At 41.2% G+C, this 20,776-nt stretch overlaps 1 protein-coding gene across 2 annotated transcripts in view; it reads left to right on the top strand.

Moving 5' to 3' along the window:
• The window catches only part of ADGB (androglobin), a 177,463-nt gene that overhangs the window by 108,608 nt on the left and 48,079 nt on the right, over positions 1 to 20,776 (top strand). For both annotated transcript variants that reach the window (XM_087718320.1, XM_087718319.1), the window contains exons 32-34: positions 712 to 814; positions 4,193 to 4,271; positions 9,275 to 9,458. In XM_087718320.1, the coding sequence (XP_087574446.1) occupies positions 712 to 814; positions 4,193 to 4,271; positions 9,275 to 9,458 (366 nt within the window). The remainder of the gene's footprint in view (positions 1 to 711; positions 815 to 4,192; positions 4,272 to 9,274; positions 9,459 to 20,776) is intronic.

Here is a 20,776-nt window from a genome sequence, read left to right as displayed (position 1 = left end):
TCAAGTTGACCAGTTGTATTGGCATCCCCAGATCCCCATCTTAAAGTACTTGCAACAATTTGTCATGATCACAATCAAAGGCTTTCTTGTAGCCAATAAATCAGTTGTAGAGGCTGCCCATCCCTAATCTGAAAGGCAAGTTGATGCTTATTCCTATCAATGCTAGGGCACAGAATTTAAAACACCATATCAAACTACTCATTTGCAAACCATTTCTTATTGCTTAAGGCCTGTTTTACATAGGAAATGAAGGTATATTTCTGATTTTTTTTAAAAATCACCAATTGCAGCTCTATTATGCTGTATTGTATGTTTCATAGCAATGTGCAAGAACAGTTCAAAAGGCAGTCATTCAGTTCCTTTTTATATGCCAATGGACTGGCTATTGGAATCATTTAGATGCCTTTGACAGTATTATATAAAAATGTATTTGGAGAAAAAACTATTTGAAAAATGTATGAAGTTCTTATTAGATTTGTATTGATGTTATATATTTTATATACAAGTAGATTGTAGAAGCTTCCAAAGCAAGGATATACTGATACTTATGACTACATTAGGTGTTTAAGGCCTATCCATCTATAAAATTAATTTGTTGTTCAATGTATATTCTGTACATATTAAAATGTTTCTGTGTCAAAATGGCTTGGTAGGTAACAGAACAAGCAGGTTTGTTCTTCTAATTTTCTGCAACAAATCTCTGTTTCCCAGGCTGCTCAAGAACGCATACGTTATAGTAATGAGTGCATTAAAAGAAGCCTGATGGAAGCTGAGACAGAGAATGCCAGCCTTAATGCAGGTTCAAGGGAAGCAGGTATGCATGGGCAATACAAACATGATATTAAGCATTCATGAAAGAAAAGTTTTTGTCATGCAGATTTTAAAATCCTAGGAAGGAGAATGTTGCATGTCATTCAACTACAGAATAGAAATACAAGAAACAATGGATGGAAACTAACCAGGGAGAGAAGCAACCTAGAACAAAGCAGAAAATTCCTAACGGTGAGAGCAGTCAACCAATGGAATAGTTTGCCTTCAGAAATTATGGGTGCTTCATCACTTGACGTTTTCATTAAAAAAGACTGGAGAGCCATTGGTCTAAAATGGTATAGGGTTTCCTGCTTGAGCAGGGGTTTGGACTAGAAGACCTCCATTTTCCAAGGTACTTTCGAACTATTCTATGTTCTAGAAGAGATGTGAGGGAATCAATATTTCCACTTATAATTTGTGGAAATGGGCAGTTAAAATTGAGCTGATTTTTTTTCTGTCAGTTATTGACAGAGGTGAAAAAGCAACAATGTGCTCAACATACAAAGAAATGGGAAAACCTTTTAAAGATATTCAGCTCTGCAGGGTCACAGCAGTGTAAGGCTTCACATCTGCTACATTAACTCCTGTTCCTTAGTACCAGTAGTGAAATTCAATTTTTTCCCTACCGATTCTGCAGGCATGGTTTGGTGGCCATGGCTTTGGGGAAGTGTTCATGTGACTGAGTGGGCATGGCCAACTTTACATCACTCATGGCAACCCACCAAGCCACGCCCACCAAGCCACACCCACAGAACTGACATAAAAGTTCAGCCGGCCAAGTCTTCTAGCGTACAACTTGGCTGCTTCTTGCCTCCTTCTCATGTTTGCTCTGTGTATACAAGCCCAAGAAAGAGGAGAAAAGTAGCCACGTTGAATGCTGTGGCGGAGAGAAGCCGAACCTTTCTCCCTCCCTTCACAGCGGAGCTGCTCAGAAGGCAGCCACCAACTGCAATCTGTCCCTTTATGCCCCCCGCCTCTCCTTGCCGAGATTGTACCTTAAAGACTGCAACTGGAGGCTGCCTTCTGAGCAACTCCATTACAACGCCGTCCCTGCTGCTGTTCTCCTGACCGGAAGGAGTGAGCAGTGAGTGGGAGGGCATGGGTGGGGACAACCAGGAGTGGATTTTACCAATTCGCCGAACCAATTCAAATTGTCCCAACTGGTTTGCCCAAACCGGTCAAATTTCACCCCTGCATAATATGTCATTGTCTATAACTTCCTGCAATCTACACTTTCTGGATTGCCTTGGGACTTGGCATACTTTCTAAAATATCAAAGAAAGAGAATGTCTGTAGCCCAGGATTGAGCTGAGGAGTTCTTGGTGCTCTCGGAAGTTGGTTGGTTGCTTGCAGATGTTTTGTTATTCATTTAGGTAATATCAGCAGTTCAATTGAATGTGAGGTTTGCTGTCTGTTTATGTACAGTAGCATGCCCTGCCAGTTTTGTTAACCATATACTTTCTTCCTTAATGGTTCCTTGATTACAGTATTGTTTTCTGCCTTATTGTGTGTTTGGTGTGTTGGCTGCTATAGTGAGAATATGCTCTATTCCAGTGAGGGCGAATTTTTTCGGCACTAATTACCCAAATCAGAACACATCTGCATATGCATGCATGCCCGTGCACCAGAGCACCAGAAACCTGAAGACCAGCTGGCCGATGGGTGCATGCCTGTTATTTGGCCATTTTCATGGCATTTTTGCCAATTTTTTGTGGCAAAAGAAGCCCGAAAAACATCCTGAAAACAGCCCGAAAAATGGCCCCAAAAGTGGCCCAGAAAATGGCCCTAGAAAGCCCCAGAAAACAGCACTCAGGAAGACCAGCTGGCCGGTGTGCATATACACATGGAAACCAAAAGAGCAGGTGGTGATGGCGTGCGTGCCCACAGAAAGGTTCTCCATCATGGCTCTAATCTTTTTGTTTCCTTACTAAAAAACTTATTGCCTCTTTTGAACAGTTCATAAATGTGGTTATCTCTGTGTGACTATTGATGGCTGCTTTGTTTGAATGTCCAGGAGTTCCCTACCCGTTGTTTTTTTAAAATTTGGCTTGTTCTAAAAAGCTAATATTTTGCCAATTAAAAGTATGGTTGAATCTTTCCACGTATTGTGAAATTAAGAAGTTTTCATTGTATCTTCTATCAGTTAAGTGGTGTTTGTGGATGTGCTCTGCTAGTCTTCTGCCTGCCTGCGCTACATCATAGTCATTACAGTTCTTGCACTGTATATTGTCCATGGCCTCTGTTTTTATTTCTTTAGCTTCTGGGATTTTTGTTTGCTTAAAATATTGTAAAGGACAAGTGTTGGTTTGAGTGATGCCATACGTTTGTAATAGTCAGTTGGTTGTTTCCGAGATGTTTTTGAAGTCTGGATGTGTTATGCTTTTCATGGATCATACTGATTGTGTGTCTATGTTGTCAGACATTTTTTGATAAAGTGGTGTGGATACCAGTGGTGGGTTCCTAGCAGTTCAGACCGGTTCAGCCAACCCAGTAGTGGTTTGGCGGCCTGGGTCGCTGGAACTGGCAGTGACCCAGACCTGCCATGCCCCCGAACAGGTTCTCCTACAGCGCAGCCATCTTGATATTAGGTTCTGCACATGCGCAGAACAATTTTCATTGCACAAGTTTTATTTATTTGTTCATTTTTTAATGCTTTGAGCATGTGCAGACCTATTTATGTGCAAATGTGCACATGCTCACCGGCAGCATGCCGGCAGCAACCAATCCCTGGTGGATACCATTCTATTAGAAGATGTTATATATTGGTCTGTTTCCTTTTTCTAGCGTAGGTCACTTTCTCTGTGATCTCATATGTACAGAATTGACCTACCAACACAGATGCACTACTAATTAAACAGCAGAAATCTGTCAGTTTTGATAATAACAATAATCTATTCCGAAATAAGGAAGAGATCTCAAACTTAATCAAGGAGTTCATCGCAATCACAGCAAATTCAATTTAGTATGTCACTGTGCAATTATACTCACTGCTATGTACTTTTATCTCTAGAACAAAATTGTCATATAACAATATCAACATACTGGATATTAAGGCAGGAGCCCAATCAGTCTTTGCTCAGCTGCCTGTGGGTCTGCATAACATAGCAGACTGCTTTACCTCTGAAGATGTGAGCCACAATTTCTGGCCAAGTGACAGGAAATCAGACCACAGTCATTAAATCCTAAAGACCAGACTGCCAAATTGATACAAGCAACCAAAGACTACACCAATATAATACCAGTGTAAATTGCTGGTAAAATTTTGATGAAGTTTGAAGAGTTCTTCCTTTAAAGTACTGTTGCTTTTAAATATTCTGTATTAGAAAATAGAATGTACACCTCCTGCAAGCTAATTCAGTTGTTGTTTCTCCTCTTTCTGAAGTATTTCCTACAGTCACTGAAGCAGGCTTAGCCATTCAGCGGAAGGAATGGGCCCCTACAGACCTTGCACCCTATATTAGGTAAGTGGCACTACATTTAATATAGCTAGACCAAAACACTGTTAGTTATTTTATTTTATTTTTATTTATTTATTAAAGTTTTATGCTTCCCATTCAAGGTGACTCTGGATGGCTAGGTTAGTCTGTCAATAATTTTAACTTCTAACTCAGGGGTGTCAAACTCTAAGGTGACCAGACGTCCCGCTTTTGGCGGGACACCCCCGCTTTTTAATGCATTTTCCCGCGTCCCGCACGCTTTTTTAAAAAGCACGCTTTTTTTGGCGCTCGCAGCTCCCGCCCATCAGCTGCTAGCTTGCTGGGCTGGCTCATCGTTCTGTTCTATCTGCTACCTACAAATTTAAGCCAGCCCAGCCTGCCGCTCAGTGATTTAATTGGCCAGGAGTCCAGCCAATCAGTGAGCTGGCTGGGATGGAAAATTTTCCATCCCAACCAGCTCACTGATTGGCTGGACTCCTTACCCTGAGGACTCCTGCGTGAGTCTCCATTTTCCTTTCGTCTTTTGGGGTTGCAGCTGCGCTTGTTGGTGAGTAATCTAATCTAATTCTAATGAATCTAATCAGAGAATTTTCCGCTGGCCGCGGCAGGAGGAGAGGGTGGGGGCAGCAGCAGCCACCCGCAGAGAACTTCCTCTCACTTCCGGGGCTCCCGCCGCCCGGCAGAAGCCACTGAAGCGCGTGGAAGTTCTGTGCGGGCGGCTGCCGCTGCCCCCACGCTCTCGTTCGTGCAGAGAATTAGCCTCGGCTGCTGAAGGGATCGGGCCCCCACTTTAACTTTCTCCTCCTCCTCCTCCCCTTCCGCCCTCAGCAAGAGAAACGGCAGCCGGGCTTCCGCCACGCCCCCGCACCGCCGCTATTTCTTCTTCCCCGGCCTTCCCAGTTAGCTTGCTTGAAGCTCCGAGGAGGCGGGAGGAGGGTCGCAGGAGTGGAAGTGGGGGGAGGTCTCCCTCCTCTTCCCCTTCTGCCATGAGCAGCAGCAACGGCAGCTGAGCTGGGAAAGGGGCGTTTTAGCAGACTGTGGGAGCCCTGTCAAAGCGCACCTTTCCCGTGTCGGCGGCTGTAGGGACCGCCCCGCTGCTTTCTCTTCCTCCTCCTCCTCCTCCCCTTCTGCCATGAGCAGCAGCAACGGCAGCCGAGCCGGGAAATGGGCGCTTTGGCAGGGCTGTGGGAGCCCTGTCAAAGCGCACCTTTCCCGTGTCGGCGGCTGTAGGGACCGCCCCGCTGCTTTCTCTTCCTCCTCCTCCTCTTCCCCTTCTGCCATGAGCAGCAGCAACGGCAGCCGAGCCGGGAAATGGGCGCTTTGGCAGGGCTGTGGGAGCCCTGTCAAAGCGCACCTTTCCCGCGTCGGCGGCTGTAGGGACCGCCCCGCTGCTTTCTCTTCCTCCTCCTCCTCCTCCCCTTCTGCCATGAGCAGCAGCAACGGCAGCCGAGCCGGGAAATGGGCGCTTTGGCAGGGCTGTGGGAGCCCTGTCAAAGCGCACCTTTCCCGCGTCGGCGGCTGTAGGGACCGCCCCGCTGCTTTCTCTTCCTCCTCCTCCTCCTCCCCTTCTGCCATGAGCAGCAGCAATGGCAGCCGAGCCGGGAAATGGGCGCTTTGGCAGGGCTGTGGGAGCCCTGTCAAAGCGCACCTTTCCCGCGTCGGCGGCTGTAGGGACCGCCCCGCTGCTTTCTCTTCCTCCTCCTCCTCTTCCCCTTCTGCCATGAGCAGCAGCAACGGCAGCCGAGCCGGGAAATGGGCGCTTTTGAAGGGCTGTGGGAGCCCTGTCAAAGCGCACCTTTCCCGCGTCGGCGGCTGTAGGGACCGCCCCGCTGCTTTCTCTTCCTCCTCCTCCTCCTCCCCTTCTGCCATGAGCAGCAGCAACGGCAGCCGAGCCGGGAAATGGGCGCTTTGGCAGGGCTGTGGGAGCCCTGTCAAAGCGCACCTTTCCCGCGTCGGCGGCTGTAGGGACCGCCCCGCTGCTTTCTCTTCCTCCTCCTCCTCCTCCCCTTCTGCCATGAGCAGCAGCAACGGCAGCCGAGCCGGGAAATGGGCGCTTTTGAAGGGCTGTGGGAGCCCTGTCAAAGCGCACCTTTCCCGCGTCGGCGGCTGTAGGGACCGCCCCGCTGCTTTCTCTTCCTCCTCCTCCTCTTCCCCTTCTGCCATGAGCAGCAGCAACGGCAGCCGAGCCGGGAAATGGGCGCTTTTGAAGGGCTTCCGCCGCGCCCCCAAGGACCGCTGACCTCGCGCCTCCGTTTCTTCTTCTTTCCCAGCCTTCCCAGTTAGCTTGCTTGAAGCTCCGAGGAGGCGGGAGGAGGGTCGCAGGAGTGGAAGTGGGGGGAGGTCTTCCCAGCCGGGAAGAGCTGAGAGGCTGCCGGCCCCTTTTGCAGGAAAGTTAACTTTTCTTGGTGAAATCCTGCCCCCCCCCCGCGTGGGTGAGTGGTAGGCTGTCCTCTTCCCGCAAGCAAGCCGCCCGGAGTTACCTGTGTGTGAGGTGGGCTGCCCTATGCATTTGCGTGTGTGCGCTGGAAAGAGAGTGAAAAAGAGAGGGAGAAATAATTATATTAATTAGATAGATCAGTCTTTCTCCACCTTGGAGACTTGAAAGTGTGTGGACTTCAACTCCCAGAAAGGGAGTTGGGAGAAAGGGAGAAAGGAGGAGAGAATGAAAGGATGATGGAAAGAAGAAAGAGGTAAGGAGAGGAGGATGGAAAAGAGAGAAAGAGGAGGAGAGAGGGTAGAAAGGGGAAGAGGAAGAGCAGGAGTAGGAGAAAGGTAAGGGAAGAAGGAAGGGAAAGGAGAGCAGGAAGGAAGAAAGTAGAGAAGGGAGGAAGGGAGAAAAGAAAGGGAAAATAAGGTGGTGTTATAACAGGAGGAAGGGATGGTAAACAAAGCAACCCAAACTGTATATTATAACCTATTAAATGAAATAATAAATGTATAAGAATGATAAATGTTAAAACACTTGTAACCAAATGACATGCTATATGTGATGATGGGTTTTTTTCTTTTTGTTTTGTTTTTATTGTTGTGGGTATGTGTCGTCTATGTAACAAAAAAAAAATAAAAAAAAGTTGATAGGCAAGAGGAAGGAGGAAGGAAGGAAAAAAGAAAAAGAGGGAGAGAGGAAAGAAGAAAAGATGGAACTAGAAAGCAAAGAAGGGAGGGAGGGAGGAAAGGGTAAGACAGGGAAAGAGTAGAAAGACAGAGAAGGTGAAGGTAGATAGGCAGAAGGAAGGAAGAAGGAAGAAATAGGAAAGGAGGGAAGAAGGAAGGAACAGAAGCGAAGAAATGGAAAGAGCAGAAAGACAGAGAAGGTAGATAGGCAAAAGAAATGAAGCTGAAAGAATGGAAGGAGGAAGGAAGAGAAAAAAAGAGGAAGGGAGTGAGTGAGGAAAGAAGAGAGGATGGAAGGAGAAAGGAAGGAAGAGAGGGAAAGAGCAGAAGACAGATAAGGTGAAGGTAGATCAGCAAGAGGAATGAAGGAAGAAGTGAGGAGTCTCGAGGAGGGGGAAAACATTTAGTGACCAAAGTTACAATGGCATTGAAAAAAGTGACTGATGACCATTTTTCACACTTAGCGACCATTTTCACACTTAGCGACCGTTGTGGCATCCTCATGGTTACGCGATCAAAATGTTGATGTTTGGCAACAGATTCGTATTTCTGATGATAGTTTGAAATGGTGACAGTATAAATTATTGCTGGTGTAATACTTAACAATGGTTTTTAAGGATTTCTTTTATTTATAGAATACCTTTTTTATTATTTTGGGGGGATTTTTACTTTTAAATTGTTTATAAAATGTATTTACTACAAGAAATGTTCCTTTTTGCAAATGTGATCTTTGCAAATCTTTGTGATGCAATATGTTCAGACCAGGTTTATGTGTCTCAAAGTGGCTGCTATTCTATGGGCAGGCCAGGTTGGTGCAAGGCAGCTTTGCCAGATTTGGTGTGTTTCACCCTCATTGAATTTTATATCGTATAAAGAATGGAAGGAGGAAGGAAGAGAAAAAAGGAGGAAGGGAGTGAGTGAGGAAAGAAGAGGATGGAAGGAGGGAGGAAGGAAGGAAGAGAGGGAAAGAGCAGAAGACAGATAAGGTGAAGGTAGATCAGCAAGAGGAATGAAGGAAGAAGTGAGGAGTCTCGAGGAGGGGGAAAACATTTAGTGACCAAAGTTACAATGGCATTGAAAAAAGTGACTGATGACCATTTTTCACACTTAGCGACCGTTGCGACCATTTTTCACACTTAGCGACCGTTGCGACCATTTTTCACACTTAGCGACCGTTGCAGCATCCTCATGGTCACGTGATCAAAATTTTGTTTGGCAACAGATTCGTATTTATGCTGGTTTCAGTGTCCTGGGGTGACCTTTTGACAAAAAAAAATTTTTTTTAATCAAGCCCCCCCCCCCCCCCCCGGTAAAGGGTGTCCCTCTTTTCCAATCTGAAAATCTGGTCACCTTATCAAACTCATGCCCCTGGGGGTCAGATTTGGCCCACGGGGTGCTTAGATCTGGCCCATAGGGCTGCCCTGGACACAGCAAAAGACTGGCTTGTGATGCCTTTGCCAGTGAAAATGGAGCTTGGGAAGGCTGCGGGTGACCCTCTGGAGCTCCGTTTTCACTGGCTGAGGGTTGCAGGAGGCCATCGCAGCAGAAAGCAGAGCTTGGGAGACTGTTTTTGCTAGTAGATCGCTCGGGCCATCACAGATGCCCCCCAACATGAGTGATGCTGAACTGGCCATGCCTACCCTGGCCACACCACTCCAGCCCCCTGAAATCAAACACAACCTGATGTGGCCCTCAATGAAATTGAGTTTGACACCGCTGTTCTTACTGTTAGTTATTTTAAGTATTTACCTTGGCTTCTGTTGGTGCCTCTACAATTAGAAACTCATGGTGCCTTCACTGGGTTTATAACTGAAGCGTTTCCGGTTCATGTGGAAATATATCTAGATCTTGAGGCTGCGCCAAAATTAAGATGCCTTATAAAAACAATATTAGATATCTCTTTTTACCTTCAGAAAAACACAGGCCGTGCCTATCCTGAAGAATGAGGCCATTATCCAACAGCAAGAGATGCGTAAAACAGAGGAAATAAATTCTTTTAGATATTTTCGAGAACTGGTTCTGGAACATAGGCAGCAAGAACGCATGGCAAGGAATCAGTTGAAGCAAAATGTACTGGAAATGTATGAAGATTTACAAGTAAGTTTGCTTATTACTGACAATGTCTTTAATGTATCAATTCTTACTATTTTGGCTTTGTTAGGAATTCTGATCATCAGATATTTTACTTCACAAATTTCCAAACATACTTCTAAATTAACTCCTATTATCTTTTCAGTTGACATATTGGCTTGGGAGACAAATTAGAAAAAGTGCTGTGTCTGAAAAAGCAGCTGTTAGACTCACATTTAAACTAATATTTAGTATAAAATAATGTTTGATAAACATCTAATAATTCAGTATAAGAACATTTACTGAGATAACGAAAATAAATTCATCTTGTCTGGTAATGAAGTTATTCAGTACTGGCTTATGGGAATAGTATCTTATTATGTCCTAACTTTAAATGACAAAAAATTATTTGCTTTTTAAATGAACAAAAAAAACCCTTCAACACAAAGTAAAGAATTTAATATTAAAGCAAAGAGCATAAAAGCGACCAATCCTTTTTATGGGTAGCAAGAGTTGGTGATGAATAACATTGTAATTAAAGTTCCCCATACTTTCCAAATAATTTGGAAGAGAGGCTTTGGATCTTGCATGAGCACAACACCTCTCTGATCTCATTTAAGCACTTCAGCTGTTTTTAGGCTTCTCCCCAAGAGTTTAAAGAGGTGCAACAGCTTTTGATTCAATTATGGGTCAGTCTAACGAATACAAGGTAGATGCTGTCCTTACATGAGGTCTCCAGTACTTCATTCAAAAAATTTCAAAGCATAATTTACAACCCAAATGCTGGAGATGTGGTTCTCTCGATGCTACATATTTCCATATATGGTGGACTTGCCAAAAGGTTAAGGCATTTTGGATAAAAATATGGTGGATTATGCAAAATGTTCTTTAAAAAAGGATAAAGTTTACTCCTCAGTTATTTTTGTTAGGTATAATTACTGACTGTACAGCGGTAGAGATTAACTTGATTTTGCACTTAATAACTGCAGCAAGATTGTTGGTGGCGCAATACTGGAAGAAGGAAGACTTGCCTACAATTCAAGAATGGGCATTGAAAGTCACAAATTTAGCCGAGATGGCTAAAATATCTGCATATCTTAAAGACCACTCAAATGAGAGATATAAACGAGACTGGAAAAAATGGATGGATTATATACAAAATAAATACGGGACTAAGAAATTCCAGATAGCTTATGCTTAAGATCAGGAATGATTTAAATTGTTTAAAGTTAGTTTAGCAAGGAGGAGCTAAGTTCAATGTAAAGATGCTATCAATTTCTTATTCTTTTTTCCAATATATTTTAGACTGTTTTTGTTAAAAATCTATACTGTGTATGGGTTCTGGGAAGTCGGGGGGGGGGAGGTTGTGGAGGGTGGGGGGGTGGGATATATATCAGGTTTGACGAGACGTGTTAGATTTTAATGTAATTTGACCCCACATGTATACTGTTTTTTCTTATATTTTCATTACTATTATTATTACTATTTTTTCTTTAAAACTAGGATATGTTAAGCATATTGACATGTAGCGGAAATACACCAATGAGAGGAGGAGTGGGAAACAGAAGGGAGAAGAAAGATGGGAAGAGAAAGATAGGAGAGAGGGTAAGGGGGGAAGATGAGAAGGATAAGGAGGAGTGGATTGTAGAGAGAGGAGCAGTAGAAAGGAAGGGGAAGTAGAGTAGGAAAGGATGATGGAGGGAAGATAGAAAGTTGGAGGGTGGTAGAAGAAAGAGGTGTATGGAGAGCAGAAGAGCTATAATGGGTTTCTATTTTTCTGGACATTGTTGACAAGAGGAACGGATGTAATTATTATTTAATACTATATGATATGGGCTATGTATAGTATACATGTGAGTGTGTGTTATGAAAATGGAAATAAAAAATATTTATAAAGGAAAAAATTTTTAAAGCATAGACCTCTTGATTGATTAGCAAATACAATTTCAAGAAAACTAAAGAATATTTTACAATTGTGGAAGGAAGTAACAGAAAATATAGAGCAGGCTATGTTAGCACTCTGAAATGATGAATGCATTGTTATAATACTGACGTCTTCACTAAATAATTGTAATCTTAACTTTCAAAGAAATGAAATAAAATAATTTAAGGACTACAGGTAATCCTCAATTACCAGTCACGATTAGGACTGGCAATTCTTCCATAAATATTTTTTTTTAATTTCCATTTTCATAGCATATAATCACATGTATACTATTACATAGTCAATATCATGTTGTATTATTAAGTAATTACATCAATTCATCTTGCCATCAACTACCCCCCCCCCAAAAAAAAACAGTTATTGGCTCTTCTGCTCTCCATATACCATATTTATACCTTATCTGACACTTTCTTCCCCCTCTCTTCTCCCCCTCTCTACCTCCTTTCTTCCCTCCATCATCCTTTTCTACTCTACTTCCCCTTCCTTTCTCCTTCTCCTCTCTTCCCTTACCACTCCTCCTTATACTCCTCATCAACCACCCCTCACCCTCTCTCCTGTCCCTCTCTTCCTATCTTTCTTCTCTCCTCTACTTCCCACTCTTCCTCTAATTCACTTGGTGTATTTCGGCTTCTGAGCAAACTCCCTTTTGTGTTGATGGTATTTATAATTCCATTTCAATATACATAAAAAGAAAAAATAGCAGTATACATATACAATCATATTACCTTAAAATCCAACAGTAATGTATATAATGTGGAGTTGATATGATAAATAATAATTGGATATGAGAAGGGAAGGTTGGAAATATTTTTGGACCATACACAAAGGTTATTAATCACAATAATTATCACTATTAAAAAATAAAATAAAATATATACAGTTAAATGTTAACTAATATGGGGAAAATGTTACAATATACGATATAATTACATAAAGAAGGGAGAATGATAATAAACTATACTGCATGGAAGATGGAATTTTTGGTATTAAATATTATGGATGTTCAGCTAAAACAGGATATGAGGATTTGATGTTAATAGAGGATTTTACAACCAAGTAAATGAAATGTCAGCATGTGGTTATGGATTAAATCTTTGGCATATTTAAGGATGAAGGATATTTAAATAACTGTAGTCAACTAAAAGTGGAGGTATAATGATGTCAATATGGTAAACATTTGAGTTAAGATATTTGAATTAATATGAATTAATGGAAGAGATGCACCAAAACATGTTGTAACCAGCTGATATACTTTTTTTTTAAATAATATATACCTGTGTTCCTTTTCTTTTCTTTTTTTTCTCCCCTGCCTTGTTTTCTGTTCTTTTTGTCTTTTTTTTTTTCCCCCACTGGTGTGGGCATGTATTGTTTAAGAAACAATAATAATAATTATTATTATAGAATTGTATCACAGCGGCCAGTTGTTTCGCCGGATTTGGCATTGGTTACTAGTCGGGCCCCACCCAGGGGCCTAGGACGTCGTAACGTATTTTCGTAATATGCATGCAGATCCAAGCAGTGCGGCTTTTTGCATTTGACTGATGGTGATTTTGTCAATTTTTAACTGTTTCAAATGTAATTCCAGTGCTTTTGGAACAGCACCCAGTGTGCCATTACCACTGGAATTACCACTGCTGGTTTGTGCCATAGTCGTTGAATTTCGATTTTTAAGTCCTGGTATCTTGCTATTTTTTCATGCTCCTTCTCGGCGACCCTGCTATCACCTGGTATTGCGATGTCTATGATTGTGACCTTATTTTTCTCAACCAGTGTGATGTCTGGTGTATTATGCGCCAGTATTTTGTCGGTTTGTATACGGAAATCCCACAAGATCTTGACCATCTGATTTTCGGTGACTTTTTCAGGCTGATGTTCCCACCAGTTTGTTGCTGTTTTAATATTATAATTTTTGCACAAATTCCAATGGATCATTTGTGCTACTGAATTGTGCCGCAATTTATAATCAGTCTGCGCGATTTTTTTACAGAAGCTGAGTATGTGATCAACAGTTTCATCAGCTTCTTTGCAAAGTCTGCATTTGGCATCATCAGAGGATTTTTCGATTTTGGCCTTAATGGCATTTGTGCGGATAGCTTGTTCTTGCGCAGCCAGGATTAGTGACTCTGTTTCTTTCTTTAATGTACCTGTTGTTAACCATAACCAAGTTTGTTCACTGTCCACTTTATCTTTTATTTTTTCCAGAAATTGGCCATGCAGTGCTTTGTTCTGCCAACTCTCCATTCTTGATTTTATCACATCTTTTCTGTATTCTTGTTTCGTCTGTTGGGCCTTCAGTAGATTTTTGTTCTTTACTTCGATTAATAGATGTTCTTGACTTTCTTTTAAATAATCAGCCAGTGCATGTTTTTCTTCTTCAACTGTTTGCTTCACTTGTAATAATCCTCTGCCACCTGATTTTCGGGGCAGATATAGTCTATCAGTATCACCACGTGGATGTAAACTGTAGTGCATTGTCATTAGTTTCCTGGTTTTTCGGTCCAAAAGGTCCAAATCAGCTTGTGTCCAGTTAACTATACCAGCTGTGTATCTTATAACTGGTATTGCCCAGGTATTTATGGCCTTGATTGTGTTTCCACCATTCAATTTAGATTTCAAAATTTTCCTAACTCTGTTGGTGTACTCTCGCCTGACAATAGTTTTTACTTCTCCATGCTTGATGTTATCCAACTGCAGAATGCCTAAGTATTTGTAGGCTTCATTTTCTTTGCATTTAATTAATTGGCCATTGGGCATTTCATTTCCCTCACACGCAGTGATTTTGCCCCTTTTTATGGATACAGTGGCGCATTTTCCCATGCCAAACTGCATTGAAATATCAGTGCTGAATACTCGGACTTTGTTTGTCAATGATTGGATTTCTATTTCTGACTTGCCATAGAGTTTCAAATCATCCATATATAGTAAATGCGAAATTTTTTCAGCTTCTTTGGCTGTTTGGTAGCCTAATTTCATTTTTTTTAAGATTACTGATAGTGGGATCATTGCGATGATGAAGAGAAGAGGTGAAAGTGAATCACCCTGGAAAATTCCTCGCTTGATATTAACCATTCCGTAGATCTCATTCCCTACTGCCAACTCAGTTCTCCATTGTTTCATCGCCTTTTCAGTAAAGGATGTAATATTTTTGCTAATGCCAGTTGTTTCTAAGCATTTTATGATCCAACTATGTGGCAGTGAGTCAAATGCCTTTTTGTAATCAATCCAGACCATATTCAAGTTCGTTTTTCTGTTCTTACAATTTTCTAATATCATTTTATCAATTAGAAGCTGATCTTTTGTGCCCCTGCTCCTTCTTTTGTTGCCTTTTTGCTCTACTGGCAAGATGTTGTTTGTTTCCAAATAATCCATCATGTTATCTGCAATAATGCCTGTGAGTAATTTGAAGGTTGTTGGCTGGCAAGCATGTTATTGGTCTGTAGTTTTCAGGTGTTGTTCCTTTAGTTGCATCTTTCTGAATCAAGTATGTTTTTCCAGTTGTCAACCATTCATCAATTTGGCCCTTTTGTAAAAGTTCATTCAGTTGCCTGGCCAATATTGCATGTAAACTGGTCAGATATTTGAGCCAGAAACCATGTAATTGGTCCTTTCCAGGTGATGTCCAATTCTTTACCTTTTTAACTCGATTTTTGACCATCTCAGTTGTTATTTCTAATACTTGCATTTGTTTGTTGCCAATGCTTTTCTCAAAGTCATGTATCCACTTTGCTTGCTTGTGTAGTCCTTTGCATTTTCCCACAATTCTTTCCAGAATTCAACTGTGGCCTGTTTTTCTGGTTTTTCACTTTTGGTGTCACCATTCACATTAAGACTTTGATTAAAACGCCGTTGGTCTGATCGAAATTGCTGATTTTGTTTATATTGGATGATTCGTGTCTCATATCTTTCAATTTTTCTAGCTGTTGCTGTTATCTGCTGTTTTACAATCTCTACAGCTTCATTGATGTTTCTTGTATCCAATCTATATCTTCTGATTAGCCGATCTATGATTTTGTTGTTTTTAAGCCGTTGCTCATGCATGTTCTTTAAGTTACTAGCATCTGCTGTTAATTTTTTGATTTTTTGTTCTAAACGGATTTTCCACTTTGGCTTTAATGCCTTTTCTGTTGTGTGACTAGGTACTTTAATTTTAATGCCTAGTTCATTAGTGACTATTACAGCTGCGCTGTACATTAACTGGTTTGTTTCCAAGATGGATCCCGGTTCAATTGTTGAAAACACTGCATTAACCATTTTCATGATAGGGGCCAAAATTTTCTTAGGCACAGTTTTTAGTGATAGTAAACGTTGCTTTTCCTCATTAAGCAGAAAATGCTCCATGATCTTATCCTTCAATTCTTTTTGTTTTTGAGTTAGTTCATCAGTTGGTTCAGTGATAACTGGTTCTAGTGGTGGTGATGTTATTTCCTCCCCGAGAGCTTTTTCTGGGAGTTCTACTATAATGTCTTTAGTTGTGTCTTGAATATCAGTTATTTCCGCTTGTGATATTGTTTTTTGGGTTTTGCAATTTGCCTGAATTTCCTGAAGTTCAACTTCACTAAACACTTTATTCCGTATAATAAATCGCCTTTGATCTGCTAGTCGTTGTTCACTAACATTTGAATCTGGATATTGTTGTTTCCATAATTCATACATTCGCTTTAAATAGCCTCTTTTTTCTGGCTCTGAGTTGTAGTAACAGGCCATTATGGCACAGTTTTCATCTGCACTATATTTTTGTCGTTTTGTTGGCTGGTCTACTTGTAGCCCACTTGTCGATGGATGTCCAGGGACCCCAACATCCGCCGCGGCCCTTGTTAACCCGCGCGACGACCGATGCGGTATGGAATTCTTATTTGTTTTTTTCACCATATTGTATGGGTTGGCGGGTTTTTTTTTACGGGACCAGATGCCAACCTGACCCCAACCCTCCTCCTTTCTCATCCGGGCTTGGGACCGGCAACGGCGGAGTTGTTGTTGTTGTTGTTATTATTATTATTATTATTATTATTATTATTATTTAATAATAATTATAGTCAAATGAAAATGGATATATGATGATGGTGACATGTATGAATATTTGAGTTAAAATGCTTGAGTTAACATGAATTATGTTTGTTGACTGTGGAAGAGATGCACAAAAGTCTATTTGTAACCAACTGATACACTTTCTATAGCATGCAAAGAAAGATGTTGTATTTGTTTTAAATTAAAAATTAAAAAAATTAATTAAAAAAAATCCAACACCCCTCCTCCAACCTAGTGTATTCCCCTCCCTCCCACCCAACCCCCCCAACCTTCCCCCCCCCTGACTTCCCAGAACCAATACAAGGTATAAATCTTTAACAAGAACAGTTTAAAATATACTTAAAGAGAAAGTAGAAAATTAATAACGTCTTTAAATTGAGCTTAGCTCCTCCTTGTTCGACTAACTATAAACAATTTGTAACATTTCTGATCTTAATCATAAGCTATCTGAAATTTCCTAGACCCATATTTATTTTGAATATAGTCAATCCATTTTTTCCAGTCTCGTTTATATCTCTCGTTTGAATAGTCCTTAAGATATGCAGATATTTTAGCCATCTCTGCTAAATTTGTGACTTTCAATGTCCATTCTTGGATAGTAGGCAAATCTTCCTTCTTCCAGTATTGTGCCACCAACAATCTAGCTGCAGTTATCAAGTGCAAAATCAAGTTAATCTCTACAGCTGTACAGTCAGTAATTATACCTAACAAAAATAGCTGGGGGGTAAACTTTAACCTTTTTTTAAGAACATTTTGCATAATCCACCATATTTTTATCCAGAATGCCTTAACCTTTTTGCAAGTCCACCATATATGAAAATATGTAGCGTCCGTACAATCACATCTCCACCATTTAAGTTGTAAATTCAAATACATAGAAGCCATTTTTGGGGGATCTAGCTGCCATCTGTAAAACATCTTATAAAAATTTTCTCTCAAGTTTTGGGCCTGTGTAAATTTTACATTTCTCACCCATATCTTTTCCCATGTATCCAACATCATTGGTTCTTCAACATTTTGAGCCCATTTAATCATACAATCTTTAACTAGCTCTGTTTCAGAGTCAATTTCTATTAATGCATTATATAATCTTTTTATATGCATTGGACTTTGGTCTCTAATTTGTTTAAGTAAATTATCCTCGACCTGCATAAAGCCAATTTTTTGATCTATTTTCCATCTAGCCTGTAACTACCCATACTGAAACCATGTTTGAATTACCTTTTCCTTTTTTAATACATCCAAAGATTTCAGTTGTGGTACACCTCTTTCTGCAGTAAGAAGCTGCCTGTACGTAATTATATCCTGTTTTTGTACTATATTCATATTTTCTATTGCATGTCTAGGGATAGCCCACATAGGTAACTTATCATTTAGTGTATATTGATATTTTTTTCAAACCCGCAGTAAAGCATTCCTTAAAATATGACTTTTAAAATTCTTATCCACCTTTATATAGCAAATAAGCATGCCAACCATATACCAAATCATACCCTTCAATATTAAGTATTCTATCATCTGTTAAGTTGATCCAATCACTAATTATAGATAGAACTACTGCATCATAATATAGTTTTAAATTGGGTAATTTCAAGCCTCCTCTTTCACGCACATCCTGCATTATTTTAAGTTTTACTCTCGGCTTCTTACCTACCCATACAAATTTATTAATACCCTTCTGCCATTCTAACAAATTTGCATCATTTTTAAGTATTGGTAATGTTTGAAAAAGAAATAAAAATTTAGGTAGAATATACATTTTCACTCCTGCTATTCTTCCCAGCAAAGATAACTGTAATTTCTCCCATTTTTTCATCTCTGTCTGTATACTATACCACAGTGGTTCATAATTGTGCTTATATAACTTCCCGTTTGAGGTTGAAATATAAACTCCTAAGTACTTGACCTTTCTAACTATTTCATATCCTGTCATTTCTTCTAGTTCTTCCCTTTGTTTAGTATCCTTATTTATAGCTAATATCTTTGTTTTCCCTAGGTTTATCTTAAATCCTGACACTTGACCATATTGATTAATCATATTCATTAAGACCTTACCAGATTCCTGTGGTTGGGTTAATGTTATAACCAAATCATCCGCAAAGGCCCGTACTCTGTATTCTTGCTGCCTAATCCTGCTTCCCTGTAGGTCCCCTGAACCCCGTATTTTATTCAACAATAGTTCCAAAGTTATAATAAACAATAGTGGGGATAAGGGACACCCCTGCCTTGTGCCTCTCTCGATTTTAAATGAATCTGTTAAGCTTCCATTAACTATGATTTGGGATGTTTGTTCCTGATATATTGCTTTAATTGATTGTAAAAAGTGCTCCCCTATTTGCATTTTTTTGCAATATTTTCAGCAGGAATTGCCAATTCACTCGATCAAAGGCTTTTTCAGCATCTAAAAATAAAAGCGCAGCAGGGATTCGGTTGTTCTTCCCCAGGTATTCTAATGTATTAAGGATTAATCTTACGTTAGTTCTCATTTGTCTCCATTGAATAAAACCTGTTTGATCATTATGAATCAATTGCTGGATAACCAACATTAACCTGTTCGCTAGTATTTTAGTGAAGATTTTATAATCTATGTTAAGTAATGATATGGGTCTATAATTTTTTGGTTGAGTAGGGTCTTGATCTTCTTTGGGTATCAAAGATGTAAAGGCTGTCTTCCAAGATGGGGGTACCTTCCCTTCCACTTGGATCTTATTAAATAATTCCTTAAGCAGTTCTACCATTTTTAACTGCAAATTTTTGTAGTAAGCCGCTGTCAAGCCATCTGTACCTGGTGCTTTCCCTGCTTTTAGCTGTTTAATTGCCTGGAGGATTTCCCCCGAGGTTATTGGTTGATTCAGTCTTTCCCTCTGCTTGTCTTTAACTATGAGTATTTTTTCTTTATCCAAATATCTATCTATATCTAAGCTTTGAATTTTATCATTCGTATACAATCCTATAAAAATTTCACGAAAAACCTTTTGAATCTCCTCCTGTTGATACACTTCCTTTCCTTTAAAATGTAATTTCGATATGTTACGAGACTTCTGTTTTTTCCTAATCATATATGCTAACCATCTACCAGATTTGTTTGCATTACAGAAAGTGTTGTGTTTTGCGTATAGCAAATTGGTAGCCACATGATCTGACATCAACATGTTAAATTGCTCTTTTAATAATGTGATTGTTTCCTTGATCTTTTTGTCTCCTGGGTTTAAGATTAGCTCCTGCTCTCTCTTCCTAATTTCATTCTCAAGTTGAATTCTCTTTTCCCCATTCGCATCTACGCAGTCTATTCATGTTTATCAAAACTTCTCTCATATATGCTTTACTTGCATCCCATACCATTTCCATAGATGTACCCGGGAGATGAAGCGCCAAAAGAGACGCCTAGAGCGCTGCTGGAGGACCAATAAATCTGAGTCAGACCGAGCACTGATGAGAGCCTTTATTAGAGCCTATCTCGTGGCAATACGGGCGGCAAAATGTTCGCATTTTGCCGCCCTTATTGCATCTGCCGAATCGCGCCCAGCCGCCTTGTTTAGAATAACCCGCTCCCTCTTGAAAGGGAGGGATGCGGGTGACCCTCTACAAGGTAGAGCTGAGGAATTTGTTCAGTATTTGACGGATAAAGTCACTTGGATTCGGACAGAGCTGGACTCCAATTGCACGATACCAGCCGAGGTACCGGGGGAGGGTCTTGAGCATGCTTTATGGATTGAGTTTCAACGGGCTTCTCCTGATGAAGTGGACAAGGCCATGGGAGCGGTGAGTGCCTCCACTTGTATACTGGACCCGTGTCCCTCCTGGCTGGTCTCGACCAGCAGGGAGGTGACCCGCAGCTGGATCCAGATGATTGTGAACGCCTCTCTCCAGGAGGGAATCTTCCCACCCCTCCTAAAGGATGCGGTGGTGAGACCCCTCCTGAAGAAACCGTCGCTGGACCCAACCATTTTGAGCAACTATCCTCCAGTCTCCAACCTTCCCTTTGTAGGGAAGGTTGTTGAGAAAGTGGTGGCCTCGCAACTCCAACGGTCCTTGGATGAAGCCGATTATCTAGACTCTTTTCAGTCGGGTTTCAGGCCTGGTTACAGCACGGAAACTGCTTTGGTCGCGCTGATCGATGATATCTGGCGGGCCAGGGATAGGGGTCACCCCTCTATCCTTGTGCTTTTTGACCTCTCAGCAGCCTTCAATACCATCGACCATGGTATCCTTCTGCGACGGTTGCGAGAGGTGGGGATGGGAGGCACCGTTTTACGGTGGTTCTCCTCCTACCTCTCGGACAGGTCGCAGTCGGTGTTGGTCGGAGGGCAGAGATCGACCCCAAGGCCCCTCAAGTATGGGGTGCCGCAGGGTTCGGTCCTGCCCCCCCTCCTAT

This window comes from Thamnophis sirtalis, unplaced genomic scaffold (genome assembly GCF_051295495.1).
Source record: "Thamnophis sirtalis isolate CommonGarterSnake01/CBP01778 unplaced genomic scaffold, rThaSir2_p1.2 scaffold_6, whole genome shotgun sequence".
Lineage (NCBI taxonomy): Eukaryota > Metazoa > Chordata > Lepidosauria > Squamata > Natricidae > Thamnophis > Thamnophis sirtalis.
The sequence above is the reverse complement of the archived record's forward strand: the minus strand, read 5'-3'. Positions and strand labels throughout refer to the sequence as shown.